Source organism: Cydia pomonella, chromosome 25, assembly GCF_033807575.1.
Source record: "Cydia pomonella isolate Wapato2018A chromosome 25, ilCydPomo1, whole genome shotgun sequence".
NCBI lineage: Eukaryota > Metazoa > Arthropoda > Insecta > Lepidoptera > Tortricidae > Cydia > Cydia pomonella.
In genome coordinates, this window is record NC_084727.1 from 1,890,401 (window position 1) to 1,915,298 (window position 24,898).

General features: G+C 35.8%; 1 protein-coding gene across 2 annotated transcripts in view; it reads right to left on the reverse strand.

Moving 5' to 3' along the window:
* Positions 1-8,585: 8,585 nt before the first annotated feature.
* LOC133531757 (uncharacterized) overlaps positions 8,586-24,898 on the reverse strand; it is a 30,177-nt gene continuing 13,864 nt past the window's right edge. For both annotated transcript variants that reach the window (XM_061870144.1, XM_061870143.1), the window contains exons 4-5: positions 13,901-13,983; positions 8,586-8,728 (exon numbers count right to left, since the gene is read on the reverse strand). In XM_061870144.1, coding sequence (XP_061726128.1) covers positions 8,663-8,728; positions 13,901-13,983 — 149 coding nt within the window. In that variant the 3' untranslated portion in view covers positions 8,586-8,662. The remainder of the gene's footprint in view (positions 8,729-13,900; positions 13,984-24,898) is intronic.

Sequence of the window (24,898 nt, forward strand, 5' to 3'; positions counted from 1 at the left end):
GGGTATTTACTATGCAGGTACCTAGGTTTTAATATTAACCTAAATACAACAATCGATTGTTTTATTCTACTTACATTCAGTACAGTATAGGTACCTACTTACTGCTCATTTGGTAAAACTCAAAAAGTACGCAAGTAAGTGCAAATGCCTTAAGAGTCGAGCGCTCGCCTTTCGCGTCCACCTTTTACTAAGCATACAAACCTTTATTTTAATTCAATCTATTTGTTTACATTACAGACGAAACAGACTAGAAAAGCCTGGTTTGGGCATACCTCTGCGGAATCCGATGTGATATATTTTTCGATTGTACCTACCTAATATGTCTAATTTGCTTTTGAAGGTTGCTTAAAGGAGCATTTGTATTGAATTTTATTGTGATATATCATTAATATTGAATTCCAACCGAGACTTAATATATTAAAATCCAGTAGAATTTGTATTAACTACCTGCGGAAGCAATGATTTGATTCAAACATTATTTTTTCCAGCATAGTCCGTTTCCAAATATTTTTTGATCTCGTCTAAAAACTTGTTACTTACCTAATCATATTGATTACACCAGTTTAAATTGTCCCTCCCATTTGAGTTGACGTACGAAGGGCGCGCTCAGCGGAAAAAAAATGTTTCGGTTCGATGTACATTGCTGCTTTTCTTAGCGCAATACTTGCTCTTTGAGTGTAGCCATACTTCAGTTTGCTTTACATTGCTACTGACAGACTTTGCTTGACAGACTATATATCATATATTTTTTTTAGATTTTTCATTCCGTTGAAATAACCACTTTGTCCGATAAAAACGAACTATGTTTGGTAAGATCCAAAAATAAACATAATAGAGTAGGTGTCCCCCAGGGAAGCATCTTAGGCCCATTACTATTCCTAATTTATATAAACGACTTACCTGATGTATCAAATCACGATTGCACTTTATTTGCAGATGACATTTCTTTGATAGTACCCCTTAATAATAATTATAACAATGAAGAATATAATAATGACATAAATAATACTATTTATACAATAATTAAATGGCTTAAATGTAATAATTTGAATCTAAATATTAATTAAACTACTTATGTGCAATTTCACAACATATATGGCAAAAAACAGGACCTAAAAGTTGAATATGACGGTAAAACTTTAGTACGAGCAACCAAGTATCATTTCTTGGAATACTTACTTTTAGACGATAAGTGCTCTTGGAAATTGCACATCGACAACGTATGTGGGAAAACAAACACGTGCGTTTGACAAAAGTAACGGATAGACAAATTGCTATTCAAGCTTATCATGGCGACGTTTGCTCGATACTTAGATACGGGATTTTGATATGGGGTAACTCGGTGCATATAAATAAATAGACTTTTTATCGCACAAAAACAATGCATACGCAGTATTTGTGACGTACGACAACATGTATCTTGTAAACCTTTATTCAAAGAGCTTAAACTATTAACAGTGCCATCACTGTATATATTCGAAATGTGTGTTTTAGTAAAGACAAATCCAAACCTATTTAAAAAAGTGAGTGATGTGTGGAGTTTCAACACCCGTTCCCCAAATATCTTTTACTTGCCTAAAATAAAAACAAAAAATGTGTTGAAGTTAACACATTTTTTCACTTTGGAAGTGTCTCTCGCGCAAACTATTCAGTTTAGAAAAAAAATGATATTAGAAACCTAAGTATCATTTTTGACGACCTATCCATAGTTACCCCACACGTATGGGTTTGATGAAAAAATTTTTTTTAAATTTTATGACGTATTAATAAAATACTTACTAGACCTCGTTCAAACCAATTTTCGGTGGAAGTTTGCATGGCAATGTATATCATATATTTTTTTTAGATTTTTCATTCTGTTATTTTAGAAGTTAGGAGGGGGGGGGGGGGGGACGACACACATTTTACCACTTTGGAAGTGTCTCTCGCGCAAACTATTCAGTTTAGAAAAAAAAATGATATCATAAACCTCAATATACTTTTTAAAGACCTATCCATAGATACCCCACACGTATGGGTTTGATGAAAAAAGATTTTTTGAGTTTCAGTTCTAAGTATGGGGAACCCCCAAAATTGATTGTTTTTTTTCTATTTTTGTGTAAAAATCTTAATGCGGTTCATAGAATACATCTACTTACCAAGTTTGAACAGTATAGCTCTTATAGTTTCGGAAAAAAGTGGCTGTGACATAATCGGACAGACAGACGGACATGACGAATCTATAAGGGTTATGGTTTTTGCCATTTGGCTACGGAACCCTAAAAACCTCCACCTACAACGGCGATACGTATTTACTATCACAAATTTAAATTATTAAAATAACTACATTAACAAATTCAAAATGAAAGTTTCTTAATATCAATGGTTGTGTAAAATGCATAACATCATCCCCATATAAAGCCTGTTGTGATCAAGAGAAATCAAAATAATATGATCCTAGATAAACTATACGTGATAATACGTGAAAAGTAATCCCATATGTTTTCCAGTGTTGGTTGGAACGACTTTTATCCGCACAATCGACTTTTATCCCACAACGAACATCATTTATCCGCACAATAAGGCATATTTCTTTCGTTAAAGATATAATTTGAATACTTCTCACTATGACTGTCACAACGGGCTGCCATTTGCGAATAAAGTTGAGTTGACGCCCCGCCCGCTTCAGCACAATGTGTGTGGGGTCACTTTGCAGAGCTAGTTCGACATCTATGTTTAGGTATTATCAATCGCTGAGCGGAGGCTCTAAAGAAAGCAAAGAATAGTTAGAACTAACAAAACCGTCAAACTAAATTAAAATTCTTAATCGATTTTGATGCGGTTTTCAGTTTCCGATAGCAAATATGTTTGAATTTATCATAAAATAATTATTTACAGATATTTTCCAACGTGGAACACACTATTTTTTTTTCTTAATAGCGGCGTCGGTGAAATAACGTGACGAAGTAGGCCTGACTACTGACAAGCCTACCTGAGTGTTGGTAGGAAATGACCAATGCTACTCGTAACCTTGCCCCTTGCAAGAATGGGGGTTTTGACTTTACCGTCCGGACCAAGAGGAAGAACCCCTCTTTAAAAAATAACCCTAATCTCACGGTGGGTAACGCGCCAAAGAGATGCATGGCTGGTAAGTGTCCAGTTCTTAGCGCCAACTTGACTGCCAAATCCCTCTAAAATCAGACGGCAATATCACCCAAGTAGTAGAATTATTTAACACTGCCGTACAACAAGCTGCCTGGGAGGCAACTCCTACATCAAAGGATAAAAACAAAGAATTGTTCCTATATCCTAAACAAATTTCCGAGCTACTGAAACAAAAACGCAAGGCCAGAAAATTGTGGCAATTAACCAAGTTCCCTGGCCATAAAAATAATATCAACTACCTCGCATCTAAACTCAAGGAAGCCCTCGCAACACACAGAAATAGGGTAACAGAACAGAAATATACTAACAAAATCTTGATGCGACAAAAGCCACAGTTTATTCGCTCTGGAAGGCCACGAAAAACCTGAATAGGCCGATTACCCATCAACCCCCGATCAAAAATGAAGATGGCAGTTGGGCAAAAACTGATTCTGACAAAGCAGAGGTATTCGCGAGACACTTATCCACAGTCTTCACGCCAAACGACGATCTTGATTCAACAAAATTGGAAGAGATAACAAAAAACGCTAAACCCACCACATCAATTAGATTTACCCATTAAAAAATTTACGTAGTCATAGTCATAGTATATTTATTCATGAACAATACAGAATTGTGTTTGAATATACATGAAGTGAAAAACATAAGAAAAACAACAACAAAAAACTTATCAAATGTAGGTACCTACAAGTAAACAAATAAATATCAGTCTAAAAATTCGGCAACATTTAAATACTAATTAATAACAAGAGAATCAATACTTAAGACTTAAACAACATTAAACACTTCATCTACCAAATAAAAACATCCTCTCAACAAAAACTGTTTCAATTTGTGTTTGAAGATATTATACTTTGAAATTGTTTTAAGCTCTTCAGGTAATTTGTTAAATAATTTAACAGCCTGGTGTCTTGTACAGTGCTCCTCTACTTTGGATAATGGACGGAAGTTAACTTTTATATTTTTGGTGCGCGATACTTTGCGCATCTCCTGTTCTTCATCAGTTTCAAATCTAGAGCTATGTTTAACGAGATCCGTGAGTAATATAAGCACATATAACCTAGGCACCGTAAGGATACCAAGTTTTTGAAAATATTGCCTGCAAGATGTCCTTTGTGGGATGCGAAACATGATTCTAATAGCTCTTTTTTGAGAAATAAGAGCTCTATTGATGTTATACTGGAAGCTGTTTCCCCATAGCATAATACTGTATCTCAATTTAGCCTCTATTAGCGCATAATAAACTATTTTAAGATGGTCTATGTCAATTTCACATCTGAGGGTTCTCAGGGCATAGCATGCTGAACTAACTGCGTTCTCAATAGCATCCAGCTCCTGTATCCAATTTAACTTAGAATCGAGACGTATACCGAGAAATTTTACACTATCAACTATTGCTACGGAGGTTCCATTTAAAGCGATTTGAAGCTTGTCAGTTTTTTTAGTGTTTTGATTAAATAGCATTATTTGAGTCTTATCGGTATTTAGGCATAGATTATTAAGAGTAAACCATTCGTAAAATGAAGATAATGCAAGATTGACTAATTCATTGAGCTCTATTATGTGATCAGCATGAATCATTGCATTCGTATCATCAGCATACATTATTAAGTTGCAATTTGGTACTACATTTGAGATAAATCTGACAAGATCATTTGTAAACATAATGAAAAATACAGGACCTAAGATGGACCCCTGCGGCACACCTCGTCTTATTTTCACTGGTGCAGACTTAAAGGATTTTACGCAACCATTTTTTATATCTTTTATTTCTACGTACTGGATACGGTTTTCAAGATAATTACGTAAGAGTCCGTAAGCTTTGCCCCTCACTCCATAAAAATCCAGTTATTTCAGTAGCAGATCATGGTCTACTGTGTCAAAGGCAGAACTAAGGTCTAAAAATAAGCCTACTACTCTCTTTTTATTGTGGATTTTTGATATGACATCATCAATCAAGTAATTAATAGCATCTATAGTGCCTATGTTCTTTTGGAAGCCAAATTGCCTTGGATTAATTATGCTATTGTATTGTAGGTGTTGCAGAAGGCGGGTTTTAATAAGCTTTTCGAAATTTTTTGACAAAACTGGAAGAAGTGATATGGGTCTGTAGTTTTTCGGATCTGTTTTTTGGCCTTTTTTGTATGCAGGCACAACTTTGGCTACTTTTAACTGATCAGGGAAGATAGATTCATCATAACATTGGTTAAAAAACTGTGCTACAGGTTCTGAGAGAAGATCGATAGTCTGTTTAATAACAAAAATTGGCATTTCATCAACGCCATAGGATTTTGTATTTTCCATGGCTTGCACGGACTTTGTAACTTCAAACTGTGTAATCGGCCACCACAGCATATCGTTATAGCAGATTTCATTGTGGTGTTGTAAGAAGTTGATTGCGGAGGGCAAATTACCTGTACTTGACGTTTTACTGCAATCAAACTGATCAGATAATAATTCAGCAACATCTTGGGGTTTATGTTGGGCGGCCAGTTTCTGCGGTTCAAAGATGTGTTGAAGCGGCATATGAAGAGAGCTCATATAGAGCCAACGACATGGGAGAGTCTAGCTAGTGACCGTCCACAGTGGAGGCATATTGTGCAGATGCAGGTGCGTGAATTCGAAGCCAGGCGACGCACAGAACTTGACGATAAGCGTGACGAGCTAAAGGCCAGACCACCTATGGCCATAAAATATAATTACGTCGGAGGGGTGCTGACCTGCAGCGAATGTGGCCGCACATTCGCTGCTAAGATTGACTACGTCAGTCACCTGAGAGCGCACCAGCGACACTTTCAGCGGTAGAAAGCAGTTGCTGTGGCCGAAAACGGCTAGGAGACGATGATGATGATGATGATGGGGTTTATGTATAATATTGCTATCGACTTTAAATAATAGTTTATTTTGTTTCGTGCCAGTTGATTTATTTCTATGCCTATTAATAACATTCCAAATACCTTTAATCGATCCTCCTGTTTCATATATATCCCGTTGTACAGCAATTTTTTTTGCATGTCGAATAACTTTTCTGTATAAATTTATGTATTTATCACGGTATGCTAAAATAGAAGAGTCGCAGTATGTTTTGTTTAATACTCTTTTCATTTTACTAGATATCTTTACACCTTTTGTGATCCATTTTAATTTCTTTTGATCTTTATTATTGACTTTCTTCTTCTTTAAAATGAAATTGAGATGAAATTCTTCCGATATTTTACGAAGAAACCCGTTTATATCCAAATTTGTCCAACATATGTCTGCTAACCTACTTCTAAACGACTCCTCAGATTTTTTGTTTAGGTATCTTTTCTCTATTACAGTTTGATCGCCATTACCTGCTTTTTCTGAATTTAACTGCTAACCCATTATGTTCAACATCTGTTGATATGTCTTGGGGAGAGGGCAAGTTGGTTATAAAGTTATCAACACATGACTGCAGACATACGCAGAAGTCATCGACGCGTTCAAAAGCCTTAACATCTCATTACTGCCAAAATCCTCAGAGAAATACCGTAAATTTGAATCAGATTCCTAACTCACATCTACAATGCCGCGCTCTGGAGAAACTTTGTCCCTCCACAATGGAAAGTAGCTCAAATAATTTTAATTCCAAAACCTGGCAAAGAACCTACAGAAGTAAGATCTTACCGTCCGATTAGCCTGCTACCAATACCTTCGAAAGTTTTAGAAATATTGTTCATGAAAAGAATAAAAGTAGAAGTCACAAAGACTAACTTGATTCCGCTTAATCAATTCGGATTCCGGCAAGGCCATGGTACTGTGGAGCAGGTTCACAGGTTAGTGGAACAAATAAACTTTGCGTTTGAACAAAAACTTTGTTTCATCAGCGTTTTTGGACATATCCCAAGCATTCGACCGTGTTTGGCATCAAGGACTCTTATTCAAAATATTAAAAAGCCTTCCAATTCATTATTATCACTTTATCACTTCGTACCTTAACGAACGACACTTTTATGTAAGCTATGGCAGTAGCACGACAAACCTACATGGGATAAAAGCCGGTGTGCCGCAAGGAAGTGTCATGGGCCCATTACTTTACCTCATATACACCTCGGATCTCCCAAGCGCCGAAAATGTTCTGACAGGAACTTTCGCCGACGACACTGCTATATTAGCAGTAATAGCAGTAGCCGACACACCCGCCGGAGTTTCAGGGAAACTTCAAAATAGTCTGGACGATATTTCAGAATGGCTTAAAGACTGGAAAATTAAAGCAAATGAGACAAAATCAGTGCAAGTAACATTTACGCTCAGACGTGAAACGTGCCCGGAAGTAAAACTTAATAACATATGTATACCTCAATCAGACCACGTTCGATACCTAGGAATCTATTTGGACAGAAGGCTAACATGGACAAAACACATATTTACAAAACGAAAAGCTCTGGGCCAACAGCTGCGTAAGATGTACTGGCTTTTAGAACGCAAATCCCAACTAAGCCTAAATAATAAGCTCCTACTTTATAAGTGTATACTAAAACCTATATGGACTTATGGCATCCAGTTGTGGGGAACAGCCGCAAAATCCAATCTAGGAATACTACAGCGCTTCCAATCAAGAATACTACGAATTATCAATAAAGCCCCATGGTACATCGAAAACGAGAAATTACATCGAGATCTCCAAATAAAAACAATAAACCAAGAAGTGTCAGACACATTAGACAAATATAGTAAAAGAATGGAGATTTGGAGAACCACCCAAACTTACTCGCGAGAAACCTGATGAAGGAACTACCTAATACAACTTTTACAAGGCTGAAGAGAAGAGCACCTCAAGACCTTAATCTAAAATATATATATGATCTTTTTTAAACTGATGGGCGTATCAAAGGATATCGCACCACGCACGACCTCAAAAAAATACGTACTCTCCAGCTAAATGTCAAAGATAGACAGCTTGCAGGATTAAAAAAAAAGTATCAAAAAAATAAAATTCCAACGTGGAACACACTATTTGAAAAGTAAAGCGTGTCCTTTAAAAATATTTTGTCTATATTTTTTTACATAGAATCTGATGATCTGTGAAACTTGTAGATTTTTTATCTGTTTTTAACAGACCTCGCTTTACCTCGACTCCTAAGAGACGAAAAAAATCGTTTTATGGGTCTCCACTAATATCGTGCAAAGTGGCTTGCTTCCATCTCAAAATGCAGTTTTTTGGTAAAAAAAACTACATAACCAGTAAGACTATACTATTAGTCCCTGTTTAGCCTATTCTGACAAAATAGTAACTACGGAATCCTGCACTGAGCATGGCCCGACATGCTCTTGGCCGATTTTTTAAGCATTAGAAAGAAGGAAAACTTCTTTCGTCTGGAAATGTATTACAGTTATATGGTATATATATATAATCGTTTACATCCTTTTGGTTTCAAAATAGGCATATTTTTTAAAGAGTTTTTCAATAAAAAGACACATTAAGATTTATCTTTCTTTATGCTCAAAAAACAAAGAAGTATAGCTTCTGCTCCAGACTCCGTCTGCATAGAATAACTTACCAATTCGACGCCGGATACGGAAACGCATACGAATACGAACCCGAATACGTATCGTAATGAATCTGAAAAGAAACAAACAAAATTAACACATAATAATCTTAAAATACATATCTACCTATACTACACAATAACAGAGATGTATAGTCTTTTGGAATAATTTTGTTTTTTTTTTGGTGGTAATTTTTTTTGGTTTTTTGACGACCGGTCTGGCCTAGTGGGTAGTGACCCTGCCTATGAAGCCGATGGTCCCGGGTTCAAATCCTGGTAAGGGCATTTATTCGTGTGATGGATATTTGTTCCTGAGTCATGGGTGTTTTCTATGTATTGAAGTATTTATAATTATTTATATATTATATATGTCGTTCTCTAAGTACCCTCAACACAAGCCTTATTGAGCTTACTGTGGGACTTAGTCAATTTGTGTAATAATGTCCTATAATATTTATTTATTTATAATAGTCCATTAAATTTGGAAATGTAAAAGATCCCCAAATTCTAAGAAAATACTAATAAGTTGTAATATAAAGGTTTTCCAAGCGTCAAAATATTCACCATAATTTCGTACCAAAGTGATTCAGTCAGTTGGTGGTTTTCTAGAATCCCGAAATAGAAATTTCATCAAAAATTTATGTACGTTCGGTTAGGATCTCAAAGCTATTATTTCCTCTTAATTCAACCTTCTTTTCAGATGTTTCACCTCATTTAAGGGATGATTTCTGTAATAAAAACCATTCTATGTCTTTTCCTGAGATTCAAAGTATCACCATACCAAATTTTCTTTCAATTGGTTCATCTGTTAAAGAGTAACCAAAAGACAACCTAGCCTAATCGGTAGTGTCTGCCTACGTAGCAGGTAATTTTCAGTTTGTGTGTACATTTTTTTTATACTACGTCGGTGGCAAACAAGCATACGGCCTGCCTGATGGTAAGCAGTCTCCGTAGCCTATGTACGCCTGCAACTCCAGAAGAGTTACATACGCGTTGCCGGCCCTAAACCCACCCCCCTTCGTTGAGCTCTGGCAACCTTACTCACCGTACCTACCGTACATAATTCTATTCTATATAAATCTGTTGTTTTCATATTGTTATTATCTTTTGAAAGGAAGGAAATGAAAATAAATGTAAGTAAGACGAAATAAATGGTATATGAAAAGGGAAAAATATGACTAACTGTTTCGATTGGTCAAGAAAGAGTTTGTGTAACTGGCAACCTTGTTCACTAGAGACGGTAAGCATGATAAAGACACTGAAAGGAGAGTGAATGCGGCACTAAACTCTTTTATTTATTTATTTATTATTACAAAAAAGTTATACAGCATAACGATTATAACCTAAAGCACTGTACAGTTTAAAAGATATTAAATAATATTCAACTACCATTCATCACCTCAAGCCAAGGCTCGGAACCGGTTTATTCTTCATACAATTTTTTTATTTTTTTTTTATTTAGGATTACCAACAGATAATACATCTTACATGCTCTTAAATCTATATGACAATCAGGACTGATGCTTATCTAATTATAGGTAACCACATCTTATATAAGTGTCTTCTACCAGTGAACATGCAGTAATCTTACGGTTAAATTAATTAGTACCAGTACATTACATTAACTAATGCTATTCGTACAACTAGGATGATGGTACGAGTAAACAGTTGATAACAATTATTAACTACTTATATACAAATATTTTATATAAATATTTTATTAATTTTTTTTAAGTCATCTGTGAATCTGTGGCGAATTACTTTGTGATATCCAGTGAGCCAACATATTTCATCACCTTTCTTTTAAACTGTTCTGGTCTATCGTTGAATATGTCAACTCCCGCAGAGCCAGGGATATGATTGTATAATTTTGCCATTCTTAAAAGGGCAGAGTTACGACCTAAATTTGTTTTCCCAAATGGAATTCTAAACAGCTTATACAAACCAGGACGAGGTAGCTTAGCAGGAACAGTTATTTTAATTTTACTTAACAGTTCTGGACAATCCAGCCCCGTACTATTAACCAATTTATAAAGGAACATTAAATCTAGCACTTTTCTCCTGCAAAAATACCGGTATTATTACGTTCTTTTTCGTTCTTTGGTTTATTATTTCATTTTTAATGGGACTATCTAATAATGCGAAGTTGTTGCCTAAACACATGATCCAGTCCTACGTAAAGAGTATAAAATAATTAAACATATTGGCCTATTTTGGATTTAAAAATAAACCGGTTCCGAGCCCTGCCTCAAGCACATACGAAACACATCCGTCCACTGACTTGCAAACAAATCACTCTCTGGTGCCCATTACAGAAAAATAAAGATAAAAATAGTTTATTATTAAAGTAGGCATATTACAATGCGCTTATGAACGTCAAATAAAGCTACACCGGCTCTAACCCTACACCTCTGACCCGAGAAGATTTAAATCCCCCCTCAATTGGAGGGGGGTGTCCCAATATGGACCGGCAAGAAACTCGGCGGGACACATCTTTTCAAAACATTTTATACATTTTATATAATAATAATAACAACAGACATAATATAGACATAATTATTTATGTCTTGTATTTTATTATTTTAGTCCTTTATTAATAAATACTTTACATTTTATATAGTTTTACCCCTTTTGGTGTGGAAACACTTGGCCGGCTTTGTCAAAGAGGCTTGTGGATGCGACTGGGGACCGTAGGGCTGGCAGCTTCCTCGCACAGCGCATTAGTATTGCAATCCAGCGGGGTAATGCTGCCAGCATCTACGGCACCTTGCCGAGTTTTTTTTTTCTATTTATTATTAATTTCGATGGTTATAATTTAGTTTAGTTTATAAGTTTTATAGAAAAATATTTTATAATTAACATGCATTAAATAAGAAAAAAATACAATTTAGATTAATATAGAAATCATTTAATTACATAGAGTAGACTTTTCTTTACAGAAATTTGATTAAAATATATATACGTCATATCAAATCATACAAATACCTACGTAGCTCTTTCAGAAAACATATCGAATTCTTACAAAACGAAAAGAATAAGTTTTTGGTACAAGTTTTTATCGCTGACTGTACTTTCCCCCTCTGTCAACTAATACTGATCGAGACAATTCTAAAAACTCCAAACACAATTAGGTTGCGTTGTTTTATCATAGAGTTCCTATGGCCACCTCCTGTCTCCATCATCATATCAGCTCGATAGTACCATAATATTGCATTGTCACCCAACTTACATATGTATGCAAATTTTCAGCTTCATTGGAAGTTGAGAAGTGGGTCAAATTTAACTTGCAAGATTTGACCCGTACATAAATAGGTACATTGCACGTTAATATAAAGCTTGTAAATATGAAATTAATAAATAAATGGGAATTTACATTATATAAATCTGACTGATTGCTATACCTGCATAAAATATTTGATGTGCTTTCTTACCTAAGCTGTGTCACCTATAACTCTACACATAATATAATGATTTTAATTGCTACTTGTTTTCACAGTTTCTGGTTTGGACTATGCATGTTTGTCTGTCAAGTAGTTCTCGACTATGTAATAAGCCTTTAACATCAATGACTTTTTTAAGTAATTCTTAAGAGCTGGCAAGGGTAATCTTAAAGCATCGTCAGGTAACTAGTTATAAAAATGAAAGCATTGCCCAACGAATGACTTTTGTGCTATGCTGACACGAAATTTTCTGATAGAAAGCTTATTTTTATTTCTCACCTCAGGACATCAGAATTCTTAGTGAAGGAGTCTATATTCTTAACAACATAAATAATACTATCATAGATGTATTAGGAAGCTACAGTTAAAATATTAATTTCTTTGAACAGTTCTCTTAATGATTCACGTGATCTTATGTTATATATTATAGAACGAAGGGCTCTCTTTTGCAAGACAAATATAGTCTGTATGTCAGCTGCTTTGCCCCAAACCAGAATACCATATGACATTATACTATGAAAATAACTATAATAAACAAGGCGAGCTGTCTCAACATAGGTCAATTGCCTGATTCTCCTAACAGCGTTAGCGGCCGAACTTAATTTGTTTGTTAGCGTTCTTAAATGAGGACTTTATTGTAGATTTTTGTCCAATGTTAAGCCAAGAAACAGTGCTTTATCTACCATCTCTAAGCATTAATTATTCAAAAGTATCTTAGTCTCGACTGGTTTAACATTCGGCAAAGAAAATCGAATACATTTGGTTTTCTTAGCATTAAGAAGCAAATTGTTATTAGTAAACCAGTTAAGTACATCAACGAGTGTGCATTAATTACACTGTTATGGACGAATTCGTTAACTGCTACAAGCCCATGACCCATCTACACAATCGTTAAATCTGATGTACCTGTGATATATAGTATATAGAGAATGCTTGAGATTCTGTGAGGCGATGGATGCTAGGTGCTCAACTGTTCCAATTTAATTTGTCAATGTGTCATTATTGTTTTATAATTGTTAATGCTTATAATTATTATTGCTGTTAGTCTAAGTTTCGTGACGCATTGGTTCAACTGTAATGTCATATGTAAACATTTTTATCAATAAAATAAAAAAAAAAATATTGTAATTGTATGATGTTACCTAATATATAGTATAGAATAAACAATTAGCAAAAATTACATGTATTTTTTTTTAATTTATCAATAAATGATCTATCTATCTATCTACTGTTTTCTGATTTCCGATCAACTTTAAATGAGTTTAAGGCGTTAAGCGCCCTAACGATGGGAGAGTTCCTGTGCGATACTGTAGGCACGCGTTCTATGAGGAGCCAGAAGGTGTCACAAGTCACGGTTGGCTGTGCATAGAGAGGTGTTGGTGCCCACACTTATGTATGGTAGCGAAAGTTGGGTATGGCAGAAAAGGCATGTGAGTCAAGTGAATGCAGTGGAAATGGGTGCGTTGAGAAGTGTGTGTGGTGTGAAATTACAACATATAATTAGAAACATTGTGATAAGGGAAAACTGCAGATCCTCATTTCTATTGCCAATATAAAGATAAAAAACAAAGTTTATTTTATGTACATATTTTACCGCCAAATTGTTTATTTTACATGTACTAATGGTATTTATTTATGACTCGAGTCTGCAATTGAGATAAGTAGCTCCCACGTTACATAATGTCTTTCGTCACACTAATTAGTAATTAAGGTTCTAATAAGGTTTACAATGACGCGTCGCAAACGAATAGCCGTGGCGTGAGGTTCAAAGTATAAAGCGGGTTTTACTCTAACTTAGCTACGTACCATTCTCATTTCTCCACTAAAGCAGGACAACAAGTCATTAGCTTTCTTGCATTCCATATCTTTATCGCTGTGTAGCCGGTACACTGTAAATAAACACAGTTATATCTTCCGGTAGCGCGATAGTTACTTACTCATGAAATAAAACTTTGGTGTTATTTCGTCACCTTTTTGCCGAAGTTTTATTGACCGAATTTCACTTGCCAACCAACTTTTCGCGGATGATTCAATTTGGCAACCAACATTTGTCAAACTTTCATTATGACAATGTTTTACTTGGTAGAATATTATCACATACAACATTTGGAATACATTTCTTTCGACAAATCAGTAATTTGGCTACAAAATAATCTACTAGTATAAATCTTAGCGGGAATAGAGTTGTTTCCATCTACAAATCTTAGGGCTGAATAGTATCCCAATAAATTCTTCTGGATTATAAGAAAATGTTAAACTACCTTTAGTGGACCTCTAATGAGCATATTTTAGTAAATATTGAATTTAAAATATCTTTTAACACACGTCACGTGACCGAAGCCGAAACGACATTGAAGATTCTGATGACGTCACAACTCACGGTTTGACACTGGGCTATAACCGCGAAAATCGAAGTTCGTCATTGCGGCCATTTTTGTCTGTCAGTCTAATTACGTCTTAGTAGGACTAAAAGAAGAAGATCCCCACAATATACGATTTTCGGTTTTTGCGGTAGGCTTTCTGTTTTCTGTTCCAAAGAGTAAAGTAAGTATATAGGTTTGTTCTCGCACAAAATTTAATACTCAAGCCGTAGCCATTTTGGTGGTGGGCAATTAATTGAAGCTTCGATATCTGCACTATATATTAACATCATAGAAATGCTAATGGACAATAAATACTTTATGAAATATAAAAACTCCTTATTACAGAAAACATATTTTATTAGCTGGTTAAAAACCCACACGCACGCATACACAGCTTGCCCACCACCCAAATGGCTACGGCTTGAGTATCAAATTCTGCACTGAGAATAGCACCTATATAATTACTTTACTCTTTGGTATGTACATAGTTGTATCAAACCGTAAACTGTGACGTCATACAATTTTCAAAGAGCGTTTTGGGCGCGAAAGCATGGGTCAAAACATATTTTGTTAATTTAACATACTTAAAGCCGTTTTTAGGGTAAAAGTTCAATTTTAGGGCAACGTTTGGTTAATATAGAATGTATTACAAACGTTTCAAAAAATTGGAAACAACCCTATTGCAGCGATGCTTCGTCAGCAGCTGAGACGCTGGCGGGCGCATCTCCCATATACATATATATTAACGAACATTTAACTTTAAAAACCAAAATGCTATACGCCAAGGCCCGTGAAATAAGGAAAAACAAAAACTACAGGTGGATACAGATCTTGATCGTTTGTGACGTGTCTATTTACATTCACCTGTGTTTGTTGTTTTGCCCAGAAGCTTCCTAATTAATGTTAGTTACGATAGATTTAAGTATAGCATAAATATTACCACACTGGCCGCTACTAAATACTGTAATAATGAACCATTCATACCAAAAATGTTACATAGATTGAATTTAATACTACCTATGGATTATTGCTATCTAAATATGTATAAATATACTTTTAATGTTCACCACAAATAACTTATACCTATCGTACCCTATCTATGCTGTTGTGTCATTTCGAGGGTCCCAGCTACGCGAAACCCACCGCGCACTTATTATCAGAAATTACTTTAACCGAGACATGGTTAAAATCTGGCATACTAGACGACGAGGTACTAGGTAGTTACTACGTTATTCACCGGTGGGACCGCGACCTCTGTACCCACCGTAAAAAGGACGGTGGTGGGGTACTTACTTATTGGAGACATTGGAGTGCGGAAATCCATACAGGCGACCCGATACACGAATTGGGAGTCAAAAGGCGCCGAGGATCTCTTTCTAGTGTTACCTACCGCTAACTTTAAATTGATTATATGTGTTGTTTATATCCCTCCCGCTTCTTATAAAGATATATTACTTTGAACATTTCAAAAAACTCGAAAGAATATGCGATTTAGAGCATGATAGTAAAATGTGCATAGTGGGGGACTATAATTTACCTGATTTAACATGGATTGACGTCCAGGGTTCGGCTAGGGCTCAGCTACTGTCTACCCCTAGCGAAGCCGCTAAATACTTACTTGATACTAGTAATCTCCTAGGCCTGCTACAATACAATTTTCTGACTAACCAGAATAATAGAACACTAGACCTGCTATTTTCAAATATGGCTTGTCACGTCTCCCCTCCCGATGTAGTTTTATGTAATATTGATATACCTACACCATCCACCCTTTCAATTCAATATTAGTCTGGCACTTGCTCCCACACTGTCCTCAACAAACGTTCCAAAATATAACTTTTACAAAGCTAATTACCCGAAAATCATTAACGAAATAAATAACATAAACTGGTCGGCTGAATTAAATGCAATACAAACAAATGACGCTGTCACTAAATTTTATAACATAATTAATAAAATAATTGAATGGAATGTCCCTCTCTGTAAAAATAAAAACCTGGCTTACCCCAAATGGTTTTCCCATGCACTCATTAAAACACTTAAACGAAAGGAAAAGGTTTGGCTAAAGTGGAAGACGTACCAGTGTCTTAGGGATTATAGAGAATTCTCTCTGTTAAGGACACGCTGCAAAAATATGATGACAACCTGCTTCCGTAATTATACCGATAACACTGAAAACGCGATGAAGACTAATATTAAATCATTTTGGACATATATCTCATCCTTAAAAAATCTAAATCAAACTACCCGCACACTATGTCTTTGGACAATATATCTGCCAGCACCCCAAATAATATAATTTTCGACGTTTTTTCGTTCAGTATTCGAAACTAAAAGTAAATATAATATATCCAAATACGGCGACCTCCCATGTTCACCGGATGCTAATATTATCCCCGGCATACACATACGTGGCTCAGATATTAAGCGCAAGCTTCGACAACTGGACGCCAACAAAGGCCCGGGCCCTGATAAAATTAGCCCTCATTTTCTCATACATACATCCCCAGCAATAATACACCCTCTAGTGATTTTATTCAATAAATGCCTTATAGATGGAATACTTCCAGAATGCTGGAAAATATCCTATGTAACTCCTATTCACAAATCCGGATCTAAATCCCCTAATAAAGAGCTACAGGCCGATCTCCATACAATCTTGTATCTCCAAACTGCTAGAGTCCCTAATTCATGATGTGATCTATCCACTGGTTCAAAATAACATTATACCACAACAACATGGCTTTATGAAATAAAAATCGACAGTCACGAATCTTCTTGTGTATACGAACTTTCTTTTTACCTCCATGGACAAGCGGTCTCAGGTTGACGTGGTCTACACGGACTTCCGTAAAGCTTTTGACAAGGTCGATCATGTCTTGTTACTGCGTAAGCTAGCGTATAATGGCATCAAGGGTGCTAAGGTAGTTCGCTTCGTACCTGGATAATCGCACACAAAAAATTTGCTTTTAATCTCGAGCATCCCTGGTGCCATCTGGTGCAATCCAAGGATCTATACTAGGACCGTTGCTATATGCTTTGTTCATTAACGACATTAATAAATGCTTTTTGAACTGCAACTTTGCTTTGTTTGCAGACGATTTGAAAATTTACAAGGCTGTGAATGACCAAAGCGATTGCAAACTTATTCAGGATGATCTGAACCGCTTCCACGCCTACTGTCTAACCAACAAACTATATTTCGCCTACGATAAGTGCGTACATATAACTTTTACAAAAAACAAATATAAAATATTAACAAAGAGTAAATCATGTTAAGGATCTGGGGTCTGGGGGTTACACTAGATGAAAAGCTTACTCTCGATCAACACGTCCATAAAATTACAACCAAAGCATATCAAATGCTGGGGTTCGTTCTTAGGGCAGCCAAATCTCTAAGAAAATGCTCATCTTACTTGTTGTTATATAATTCCTTAGTCCGTCCCTACCTTGAATATGCATCACAAGTTTGGAACCCCCATTACACAATCTACAAAATCGCGATTGAAGCTGTCCAAAAACGATCCCTGAGAGCTCTTCATTATAAAATGGTCCATGCCCCATTGTCATACGACAAGCTCCTTGAACGGTACAAACTTAAGAGTCTGACTAGCAGACGTAACGCACAAGACGCTATTGCCTTATTCAATATATGTAGGGGTCATTATAACTGTCCCGAACTGCTAGAACATATTGGTTTCCGTGATCCAACCTATAGAACACGAACTGCATCCCTGTTTGCGGTGCCTGCTGCGTCGAGTAACGCTGGAGTTCGTGCTCCGCTTCGCAGAATGTGTCAAATGTACAATAACGACCTAGTCTCGGTTGACATTTTTAACAATAGTCGTACAAATTTCAAACTTAAAGTAAATTTACTGTTATGAAGCATTATGTACTTCATTTAGTTCATCTTAATTTAACTAGGCACTTTTGACCCAATATAAACTTAGTCTTATATTTAACATTATATATGTGTAGTCCCTCGTTTCGCTTTTTGAATGTTATATGTTTGAATCTTGTCAGCACTGTAACTACTAATGTTATCGTCAGTGTAATACTATTACTTTAGTACCTACTTTACCTAACACTTAAACCTCAATCCGAAGACAATGCCACTTATATATTATTTGTTTATAAATCTTAGCGGGAATAGGGTTGTTTCATCTACAAATCTTAGAGCAGAATTGTTGCGGCAAGCAAGAAAGTTTACTCAATTTCATGGTAGATGGCGCTGCTCTGCATACATCGCGCGTTACGAGTTCCCAGCGACCTATATAAGCGGCGGCGGATTGTCAAGCTTTTTATTTTTTTTTGCAATATTCTTTATCGAATGAACATGTATACGCGTTAAAATGTAATATAAAAGTGTGTTGTAAATGGCGTCTCAATTCTTATTTCACAAAATATGAGTAATTAGAGTGTACAAGAATAGTATCCCAATAAATTCTTATGAATTATAAGAACATATTAAACTAGCTTTAGTGGACCTCTAATGAGCATATTTTTGTAAATATTGAATTTAAAATATCTTTTAACACACGTCACGTGACCCAAGTCGAAATGACATTGAAGATTCTGATGACGTCACAACTCACGATTTGACACTGGGCTATAACCGCGAAAATCGAAGTTCGACATTGCGGGCATTTTTCTCTGTCATTTTAATTACGTCTTAGTAGGAGTAAAAGAGATTTTCGGTTTTTGCGGTAGGCCCCCCGTTTTGTTTTTTTATTTTATTATTGAGGGTTTTTTAAACAAATAGGCCGATTAGGCCGTTGTCTGTTCTCATTACAAAATTTAATACTCAAGCCGTAGCGTTTTTGATGGTGGGCAATTAATTGAAGCTTCGATATCTGCACTAAAAAATAACATCATAGAAATGCTAATGGATAATGAATACTTTGTGATATATAATAACTTAATTATTACAGAAAACATATTTTATTAGTTGGTTAAAAACCCACACGCACACATACACAGCTTGCCCACCACCTAAATGGCTACGGCTTGAGTATCGAATTTTGTACTGAGAATAGACAACGGGGGGGCGTTGGTATTACGTGTGTATGAACCTATATACTTACTTTACTCTAGTATGTACATAGTTATGTGTCAAACCGTAAACTGTGACGTCATACAATTTTCAAAGAGCGTTTTGGGCGCGAAAGCATGGGTCAAAATATATTTTGTTAATTTAACATTTTTAAAGCCATTTTTAGGGTAAAAGTTAAATTTTAGGGCAACGTTTGTTTAATATAGAACGTATCACAAGCGTTTCAAAAAATTGGAAACAACCCTATTATTTTTTTTAAAATGGTAACCAATAATCGTAACTGGCTCTAACATATTTTTTATCAATACATAAACTAATTAATATAATGTAAATACTTGTGGTGTTATAATATGATAATATAAAATAAAGAAAAACTAAACATAACGTGGTGGTCATTACACCGACTCATGGGTCGCGTCGTTGATATGTGCTACAACTAAACGTAATGAAGCTAGCACCGTCCTATTTTAATTTAATGTTTTTTGGTTGTAAATGATTGATCGGCCTATTTTTTTTTCGAAATACCTCTCAAACTATAGTAAAAGTACCCGATACTCAAGGAACAAACGCTTGTGAAACTGGCCACCAAAACATATCTGGTGGCCAGTTTCACAAGCGTTTGTTTGTATTACTTTAATAGATTGGTAATACTCGTACCTAAAGGTTTTTGATGGGTCGTTAATAGATGCGTTTACGTTATATTGTCACAATATATATAGACTTGACTTGGATCGATAAGTAAAGTAAGAACTTCAAATCTTTCTCATAATTATGTCTAAAGATAAAATTTGGCAGATAGATAGGGTTCCCTGTTCTGTTCCATTTCTTCACGATGTTTTCCTTCACTGAGTCTCGACTGGTAAATATAAAACGATAAATATGAAACCTTCACAGTCTTTACAGAACTATTTTAAATTAAATTTATGTTGCTCTGGCTCAATCAATTCTCACATATTGTATACCGATCTCGGGCTCCAGCCACAAACACTAAATACCTTGAACTTGAAAGGGCCCAGAAGGCACTGGTAAAGGTCATTTACTCAAAGCTGTTCACTTTTCCTACTATACTGAACTTTATAAAACTTGTGACTTACTGACAGTACGAAAACTTTACGTGTTAAATGTTATACCAAAGAAACATATAATAAAACCGGCCAAGAGCATGTCGGGCCATGCTCAGTGTAGGGTTCCGTAGTTACTCTTCCGTCACAATAAGCTAAACTGGAGCTTAAAGTATAGTAAATTGTTAACCAAGGGATGAAACGCGAGTTAAACAAATAGGCATTATTGCATAATCAGTACCTAATTAAAGTCTTTTTACTATGAAGGGGAAACTTTTTGCAATAACTCAAAAACAGCTAAACTGATCATGTCCGCTATAGTTTTCATTTAAAGTCTTTCTTAAGCTCTACTTCCACAATTTTTTTCATATTTTTTGGACCTATGGTTCAAAAGTTAGAGGGGGGGACATTTTTTTTTCTTTCGGAGCGATTATCTCCGAATATATTCACTTTATCAAAAAATGTTTGTCGAAGACCCCTATTAGTTTTGAAAGCCCTTTCCAACGATACCCCACACTGTAGGGTGGAAGCAGAAAAAAAAATCACCCCCACTTTGCGTGTAGGGGAGGTACCCTCAAAAAAATTAAATTTTTAGATTTTATTGTACGACTTTGTCGGCTTTATTGATTTATATATCCATGCCGAATTTCAGCTTTCTAGCACTAACGACCACGGAGCAAAGCCTCGGACAGACAGACAGACAGACGGACATGGCGAAACTATAAGGGTTCCTAGTTGACTACGGAACCCTAAAAATGACCTTATCACTTCACGTAGAAAACCTAATGTAATTCCCGTAGTTATCACCAACACAGCATATGCAATAATTTTTAAGAAAAAGAAAGCCGACTTCAATGAGTGAGACCGGTGAAAGAAAGATTATTGTTGATTTTGGATTTCATACAATGAAATTAAAAAGACGACGTCTTACGCCTAATTATGTAGAAAAGGGGGGTAAAATGTTTTTTCTTTGTCACTGCACCCACGTTGACACATTTCAGATTTGTCCTATGGTTGACTGGTAAGATACCCGCAATAGGGTATTCGACTGTATTTAAAATAAATTATTTCACACCTACAAATGTAAATCACCAGGGGTCGGACAAAAAGTGCGGATGACGTCAAACCACTCATAGGATGATTTCAAATAGTATTTTTGATTTTCATAAACAATTATCACTTATCATTTATCAACCTCTTTATTAAACGATATCGCCACTTGAAATGAGTAGGTACGTTTTTGACTGACACATTGTCAATCAGATGAACAATAAATTGACTTCGTTATTGTTTAGCTATTGTATCTTCACGATTATATTTAGCTAAAATTTATATTTACTAATGTATAAGAAAACGCTCTAAAATGTCATCTTTACTCGAATATTGTGGCAATTTTCCGTTTTTGGAGGTGCATGACAAACACGTATACTGCTCTTGCTGTAATCAAGATATACCAACGAAGGTAAGCAATATTAAAAGACATTTGGAGACAACCAAACATGTCGGAAACGTAGAAAAAAAGGGCAAAGTGAATTTAATATGAACCTTACAAATTTTATGATAGCAGCAAACATACCCTGGGTGCAACTACAAAATGAAAACTTCCGTAATTTCATAAAAAAATGCATAAATGTATTATTAATTCCATGGATTTATTTACGATTATTTTGTTACTTCATTAATACTACATGTCACACGGAAGTTTAAATACAAACTCAAACATCAGAAGATTACGTCATTTTTACGTCATCCGCACTTTTTGTCCGAACCCTGTAAATCACCATATATATGCCTTTAACATTTGAAGAGTTCCCTCGATTCCTCATGAACCCCATCGTCAGAACTCGAACTTTACAAAAATTTGTCTTGAAAATATAATTTGCTTAACTAACACAGTGAAGAGGAGAAATCGCCAAACGTGAACTATTTATGCATCGTTGAAGAGTTCCATTCTGATCATCATCAGCAGTTCCACTTCATCAAATGTCACTTTTTCAAATATCAAATATCAAATATCAAACATTTATTCAGCAAATAGGCCACAGGGGCACTTTTACATGTCCATTTTTACAAACAATAAATTAAAAAAAAAAAACAATTACAAATATCGAATCTATGAAATAATAAATACTTTATTAGAGATGTATACTGTCTCTAAATGTCAAATTACACAAAAAAAACTATGATAAAAAAATAAAACCATAAAATACTAAAATTCTTTAGAGATGTATAAGTCTCTAAGTGTCAGAGATAAAATATAAAAAATATATTAAATTATCCTTAGAGATGTAGAGGGTCGCCAAGGCTTGAATTCTTATATAAATAATTAAAAGACAAAAAAAATAAAACAGACAAGAACCGAATGAAGTGTCTCACGTTAATGTCACTCAAAAGTAAAGTTACATACTTTAACATAACCTGTACCCCGTGTAAGCTTAAACAGACCGGTCTCCACAAACAGCACCCGTTCACGAGTATGACGTGTATCTCAGCCATCGCCTCCCTCAACCTTCATTCGGGAAAGTGGCGACCCGATCAACGACGCCACCGTAAGTAAAGACTTTTTAGCGAGCATGACATGTTCAAGCTGCCGGGTTGTATTAATAAAAATATAATAAAAAATTGTGAGATACTACATTTGTGCTTGTAAGTTACATTAAAGACGGCATAGCGCCACATAAACGCGACTACATATTATTCATAAGGAGTGCCTACCTATAAAACTAAATTATAAATTTAAATTGACTTAGAGATGTACAGGTCTCTAAGTGTCCAAATCATTAAAATAGGTATTAAAATAAAATTGAATTTAAAATAAAATAAAATTTAAAATAAAATAAAATCTTAGAGGTGTATAAGGTCTCTAAGTGTCCAAAACTAAAATAATACAATCAAACGAGAACATGATGTTCTCTTGTGTCAGTTCTACTGGACGCTAGTATGGTTTTTAAATGCTTGATTTGTTAAATAAAATACAGAAATCATTATATGTATGCCTTAAACATGTGAAGAGTTCCCTCGATTCCTTATAGAAACTACTATCAGATCTCGAGCTTGACAAAAAATTGCCTTGAAAACCTATTTGCCTAACAAACATAACGAAGACGGCAAATCGCCAAGTGGGAACTAAGCGTCGTTGAGGAGTTCCTTCAGATCAGCATCACCAGTTCCACTTCATCCAATGCCCCTTTTTTAGATGTTAATACTTTATTTGTTGATACAAATAAAAAATACTATAGGTATGTATGCTTTACCGCCAAGCATCTGTCCTGATATGGAAGAAGAGTACGTATTAGCTAAATCGTTATCCATTAAAAGACCCGCGATTAATTTAAAAGAGACCTCGACATTCCTAAAAAAACAAAAGTAAGTCAATCCATGAACATTCAAGCGTCAGCATCGCCCCCCCATTGGTAGGCAGTGCTACATGCACCCAATCGGACGTTGGTCCATATGCGATTCACGTGCAGATGAAGCCAGATCCATCTCCCGATAATACGCATGGCGTTTCACTACACTCCGTGAAATTTGGGCAGTATTTGTGCTCTAATAATGTTAAAGGTCTGCTTGAAGAGGGAGCTATGTCGGAGGAGGTTATATTATTTAGTCAAGGCTCCCTTTTCTTCCCCTCATCAAAACGATACTACGCTGAAGTTGCTGAATCGGCTGCTACATCATTTACAAGAAAACCATTTCTATCACCAGGAAACCCAGGGCCAATTCATTTGGTTATGAGTGAACAAAGACTGACTTTAATTCGTGAGAACGAAGACTAAAAGATCAGACAAAATACAGCGGGCCCGCTCCACGAGCGAAATCCGAGTAATTTTATCTTACTGACAAGGTACTGTTCAAACCCCTTCTTATTTTTCGAGCCCATTTCCGTTCTTTCTAAGAAGAAACTTTTGTTTCTTTCCGGCAAGAGCCGGGGTTTGAACCCACGACCTCGGGATTGAAAGTACGCTCTAACCGGTAGGCTACCCTTCCAGTGCTTTATTGAGACATTTTCACATATGTTGGACAATAAGGTTGACTGGTAGAGATCTCATGGCATTCAGTTCCCCTTTTCTACAGATTTTTTTTTCTTTTGAGCAATAAAGTGTAAATTAAATATATTAAAACGGGTCGGTTCGTATATTTAAGTCGAAAAACGCTCGACACGTTTCACTCCGTACCGAGGTGTGTCGTCAGGACAGGAGCTCGCGTTGGCGGACCGGCACAGACTGCGGGCCGCAGCTCTCCACGCCCGATGACTCGGCGTGGGCGCCGGCGGCGGCAGGGGGGGCGAGAACCTACCCTAGTTGCCAGCAATATTGTCAATTGTGGA